We start from the raw sequence: 6,143 nt of genomic DNA, 5'->3' as shown, positions 1-6,143 counted from the left end.
TAACAAAAATGCTGTTGGAAAATAATGTGTAGATTATATCTATATAAAACGCCGCGTGCCATATCACTGACGTCACTAAAGGTAGCTAGCTAAATTTAAATACACACACAAATAAGAAACAAACGAAAAATTAAAAATCTTGAAGGGCATTACTACGGTATAAAGCAATGAACAACGAAAATTGAGCTGATTAGCCTGTAACCTGGCTGATGCGCTTCGATTCGAGCCAAACCATATTAAAGATGGCTTTCTGAATTAAATAATACATGTATGTTTAGTGAGAGATGCAACTAGACTAACTTAAAACACAGCAAAAAATCCTCTCGCTCAGATCAAGAAACATGCCTGATCAGAGGGGACTAGCAAAAAGGTGGGTGATATCAAAGACCCAAAATATAAGTTGAAAGCGCCAGATTTTCTGTATTAATCTTTAATCTGGTTTTAAAAAAAAAAACTTACTAAATTTCAAGCTAGAAATTACACACAGCTCACTCTTCAAAATTTACCAAAAGTGATGTAATTTTAGTTTGCAAAATTAAAAACTAAAATTTTAGTCACACACTACAGTTTAATACTGTAACCACTGTGTCGATTGGGTGCTTGTTGTATGTACCTTCTAGAATGTAGTTCCCGCAGGGTCTCTGAAAGTGTGCTTCAAGAGTAAATGAAACCAAAATTAAGAGTAACAAATATTTTTATTTCTTGCTTTTGATGTTCATATCTCATGCTGTGTTGTAGCCTACAGAGTACATAATTTTTCTCGTAATGCGTGGCATGCGCACGTTTTACTCACGTCACGACAGTAGGAACTGCGTCTCTTATGTGACGTCACTTTAGTGTCTACTGACTGACTGACTGATTGACAGACAACGCAGTGTATAGTGGTGCGAGTGGTTGAAACAGGTGACCCCTCCAGACTGCCTTTGGCCCCCTTTCGGGGAAATCACTCTAACTCGTCCATTTTTACTGACCATTTAACATGAGCAATAGAATTATAAAGGTTAACGAGAATTCGTGTATTGATGACCATTGGTGAGAGGTATCAAATAGCGTCGAATGAAAAACATGTTTTCTGCTCCTGTGATCAGATATGTTGTACTGGTATGGTTAGTTGTTTTTAAGCATAAACTACACAATGGGCTATCTGTGCTCTGCCCACCACAGATGTCGAAACCCGATTTTTAACGTCGTAAGACTACAGACTTACCGCTGAGCCACCAAAGGACCAAATATAATGTCTTGGCTGACCCTGTGGCTCATAACGTCCTTTCAAAATTCGGTGATCGAAATTCTTGGCCCTGGTATTGTATTACGTCCAACTGGAAAACTTGTTAATTAATTAAACTATACGGCGGTATATAAGGTTGGTTTATAATGAATAGCTAAAGAACTATCAATTTTACACGTCAGAGACATTTTCAAGTAATAAATGTATATAAAAACGTTTTACGCCAGTTTAAACCTTTACACAGAAAATACTACTTGTAAAGTACTTAAACACAATAACTCAAGAGAAGTCTGACAGGGGTTGTTACTTGGCAACTTCTAATAAGAAGAATAAAATTACGAAAATAGATTAAGAACAGACACGATTATCCAAAACGCTCTACTGAGGAGAATGGGGGGGGGGGGAGTGAACAGCAAACAAGCCGGACTTTGCTAGTCCTACACCAGGTAACTGAGCACGTGATGTACGATACCGTCGGGTGACAATACAATTTAAAAGTGACCGTGGGAGGTCTGGTTTTATCACGTTCTTTAGACAGTGATCCGTTCTTTATGATGTACCTAGAAAATTACTTTTCAAGGTAAAACATAGGCCTAACACCGAGAAGCAGATGAGGGGGATATAGAGATAGGAGGAGGTCCAGAAGACCACCAAAAGGTACGATGCCCTGCCCCACACCTGGGGCTTCCTACAATGTCGAATGCACGTGCAAATGTTAGTGGGATTTCGTTATGGTACAGCATGTGAGATATCACACTGACACTAAAATAACATTTAAGGTTTTCTTCGAACCAGTTGGAAGGGGGGAGGGGGAGGTAAGACAGGAAATAGTACGACTTAAAATAGCTGCAAATAAATCCTGAATATTCTAGTTTAGAATGTTTGTTTGTTTTGAAGTTAAGCACAAAGCTACACAATGGGCTAGCTGTGCTCTGCCCACCACGGGCACCGAAACCCAGTTTCTAGCGTTGTAAGTCCGCAGACATACCGCTGTGCCACTGGAGGGGGGGGGAGGCTCCAGTTTAGAATGTTCCATACAAATTTGTGTTTATGTTTGTTTTCAAACACAAAACAGCACCATAGTCTGTGCGAGGGAATCGTTTCCCGAATTTTAGCGTTATAAGCTCTTAAGGTTATCGCTGAACCATCGAGGGGGAGGCGGCACCTGTTTATGAGCTCGGTGTTTTATTTACTTGGCTGTTTTTTGTTTTTTGCTTTTCAGTGACTGGTACAATTTATTTATTTTATAAAAAAAGAAAGAAAATTAGTCTAGTAAGCGACACAAACAAAACTTGCTCCTCCTTAGATAAAAGACTTGCACAACATGAAATTTTGGATGAAATCTGAACTTTTTCCTGGAACCTGGTATTAAAAAACAAACAAACAAACAGAAAAAACATTTTATATAAGCAACTATATCATTGAAGGAACAAACATTAGCATATGTACAGTATTTCTGAGAATTAAAAACGTTCATAATTTAATACTTGGCAAAGTCTTGGGCTTAAAAGAGCATCATAAAGCCAAACAACCCGAAGATCGTCGTGAGTATTGGGCCCGGCATGGCCAGGTGGTTAGGGCACTCGACTCGCAATCTGAGGGTCGCGGGTTCGAATCCCCGTCACACCAAACATGCTCGCCCTTTCAGCCGTGGGGGGCGTTATAATGTGACAGTCAATCACACTATTCGTTGGTAAAAGAGTAACCCAAGAGTTGGCGGTGATGACTAGCTGCCTTCCCTGTAGTCTTACACTGCTAAATTAGGGACGGCTAGCGCAGATAGCCCTCGTGTAGCTTTGCGCGAAATTCAAAACAAACGAACAATCGAGAGCATTAATATTATCTCAGAGATGGATAATGTAAATTTCACTGAAGCTGCAATACAAATAACAAAAAGATGCAGGTAACAGCATTGCGTCAAATATGCTTAAAATGTAGTTCTACAAGGAGGAAAATGTGTCCAACGTGTTGCCGCTCACAAGATCCTATAGGTGGCACTTATGGCAAACCATGGAAGCCATAAAGCATTGATCCAACAAAGCCAATCATAGCGTTGTTTGCAATCGCTCGATGCTAGTTAATGTTTCGATTAGGCATTATGGTATATACTTAAAGCGTTGTGGAACTTCGAGTACGTTTTATATTGGGTCAAAACGTTATGAATTCTGTTGGCTTATCTTATTTACGGTTGCAAATATCGTTAACACTAATAACAGCGAGGGTTCCCAAATGATGAAACAATACATTTTAATCCTCATAAAGTAAGAAAAGCATATCTAATTAGCTATACTAATTACTAGGTTAATTTTTAGTTTCGCTCTAAGCATGTAGTTTGCTCTGATTGGAAGTTAATATTAATTTAGGATTAAGAAAAGGTTCTTAAGTTGTTCTAATGTGCAAGGAAGCTCAATGCACATATCTACACACAGAGGCTCCTTTTTTATACATACTGATAAACTAAAGGGCAAGATGTTAGTTAACAGCACTAGCCGTTAACTAGGTCTGTTACTCTTGTCTGCCTGAATAGTGGGATTTGACCGTCATTTTTATGGCACACTCATGGCCCCAATGTGCGGAACGAGCTTTTGTGGTAACGGGACGCGAAGCAGGAATCCTCGCATTCACGGTATGGGCTCGCTGACCTTTAGGCCACGCCCCGATCTTATTTAGATTAGTTTGTGCTCTTTAATGTTAGTTTGTAACGATAACAGTTTGATGCCATTTTAAAGAAACATCTGCAGTAGTGCGTAAAGTTTTATTAAATTTCCTAAATATACCAACTTACCTTCCAAGCCAATCACAATCGTCAGACGCCCCATTAACAACTGTAAGTATAACGTTGTTGAAAATGATCATCGATGCTGCCAGAAAGCCACACCAGAGTGCGCAGGGGCTAGCCATTGAAAGTCTCATTCGAGTTGAACACCAACTATAAAGTAAACATGGCAAACGAGTTGACTGGTTCTTGACAAGTGTCATTCAACATGCGGAAAGTGCTAAAGATGTCATTCGCTAACACCAGCTTACGTCAAAAGACTTGGGATTGAGACAGCATTCCACACCTGCCACGGGTTTTTTCATATCTACACTCTACAATAAAAATTGTATAATATCAAGGCCTTTCCACTTATAGGTTATTACTTCAAAAAAGCAAATTTCTATAATTAATATTCCACGAACAGTTTTTTCATGTGTGTGAAAATCAACAGTCCAGCAACAGCACGAAAGGTCCCACGAATAGTTATATATTTAAAATAAGGTATGATCCTCGTCCTATCACTAACTCCTTGTACTGACAAGAAACGCGACTGCCGCTTTTTCCAGCAAGTGGCTAGATGGTCGAGTCCATTACAAAATGAAATGGGGAGGGACGAATTGGAGGAAGGAGCTACAAAACTGGAGCGTCATTTACAAACTCCTTGTTCAGGAAGCGTGGGAAGACCGTGCGGAGTAGGCCCCGAACGGCACGTGTCGATGGGTCGACAGTGTGCTGATATCATAAATAACAACGACATGACCGCAGGAGTTTTGCTTTACGAACGTGACTCCATAGTTCATCCACGCCATAGGGATAGGGTCAGTTTAATTCGTTAACGTACTTGGACGTTTCGAAAAAAAAATAAGACTAATAATCTACAGAGTTCTGGAAGTGGAAGTTAATTAAATATTTTCTTTAAATCACACCTAACTACGGAAATTTAGTGTCACTATTTAACAAAAACGTTGAAAATGTGTGCACATAACTGACACATACCACTGTTTTTGCTAAACACAATTTTGTTATTGGAAGTCATACATGGATTGAAAGGCCCAAGGTTTGAGTTCGCGATTTGCCAATGAACACGCACTTCCCTTTCAGTTACGAGCGCGTTATAAAAATGACTGTCAATTCCGCTATTTGATTATAAGTAGCTGAGTAGGGGGCCGGTGTTCCTCAGTTGTTGTCTTCCTTTTGGTCAGCAGATTGTGGTCGCCGACCTGGCCGATTAGCCTGTGTGAAGTTAATACTAAGTCGAGATTTGCCCCAAACGTTTAGCTGATTACGTTATTTGTTTGAACTTTCAATACTGCATTAAGAGCGTTGTAAAGAAATAACTTTAGATAAGTACTTTTTGATATTAATGATTTCCAAAAAAACAATAAACATCGCCAATCAGCATAATGAGAATTGAAACGTTCTTGACATACCCTAGTTTACGTTTCATACGGACTGGTGGAATTTGTTCTTTGTAAATTAATGTACTGTTTTTATATATTTAACATCTCTGTCCGTTTTCTCTGACAAATCATCCCATTTCTAGAAGTTTTGGCTTCTATACGGAGGCCCTCTTCCCGAAGAAGGCATCATTATAGAAGGCGAAACGTCGTCTCCTTTTCTTTCAACAGGCAGTTGCAGTCCGTGAAAGTTTTCAAATATATTATGTCCACTCAGCCTAAAGTTTAACTGAAACAAGTAAATAACATTTTTCAAGATTAGTTGACGTCCCCAAGATCGTTAGCTTGATAAACTAGACAAAAAAATAAAAATGAGCAAATGCTATACACTTATTGATTTAACGGCCCAGTATTTTTTTAAAAGATGTTTTACACTTATTAATTTGTTAGGCTGGTGTGCCTTTTCAATAGACGAGATACGTAGGTTTATTCTAGTTTGTCAACTTTTTACCTTTCCATGCCTGTTGATGTCACGTTGGCGCCAACGAAGGATATTGACTTTTAGAATTAAAAATATTTCAAACAAATAAAATATTAAACTTTTTTTTCACACAATTATGCACTGTGTCTGTCTGTTACAACCAGCGCAGGATTTTCACCTTTATTCAACATCATTAATTATAATGTATTGTTACGTCTCCGTTTGTTAATTGATTTTCCGTAGCTTCGTTCCGACGAAACTTTAGCGACACAAGTCCTT

General features: G+C 38.8%; 1 protein-coding gene across 2 annotated transcripts in view; it reads right to left on the bottom strand.

The window, feature by feature from the left end:
- Window positions 1–6,143, bottom strand: part of LOC106478817 (meteorin-like protein) — a 66,858-nt gene that overhangs the window by 26,878 nt on the left and 33,837 nt on the right. The window contains exon 2 of one of the 2 annotated variants that reach the window (XM_022382496.1): window positions 4,014–4,318. In XM_022382496.1, coding sequence (XP_022238204.1) covers window positions 4,014–4,207 — 194 coding nt within the window. In that variant the 5' untranslated portion in view covers window positions 4,208–4,318. Of the gene's footprint in view, window positions 1–4,013; window positions 4,502–6,143 lie in introns of those variants that run through there. The other variant, XM_013939388.2, reaches the window with a different exon arrangement.

The sequence above is a fragment of the Limulus polyphemus genome, unplaced genomic scaffold, assembly GCF_000517525.1.
Source record: "Limulus polyphemus unplaced genomic scaffold, Limulus_polyphemus-2.1.2 Scaffold253, whole genome shotgun sequence".
In the NCBI taxonomy this organism is placed as follows: Eukaryota; Metazoa; Arthropoda; class Merostomata; order Xiphosura; family Limulidae; genus Limulus; species Limulus polyphemus.
Note: the sequence above shows the minus strand (reverse complement) of the source record. Positions and strands in the feature narration are given on the sequence as shown.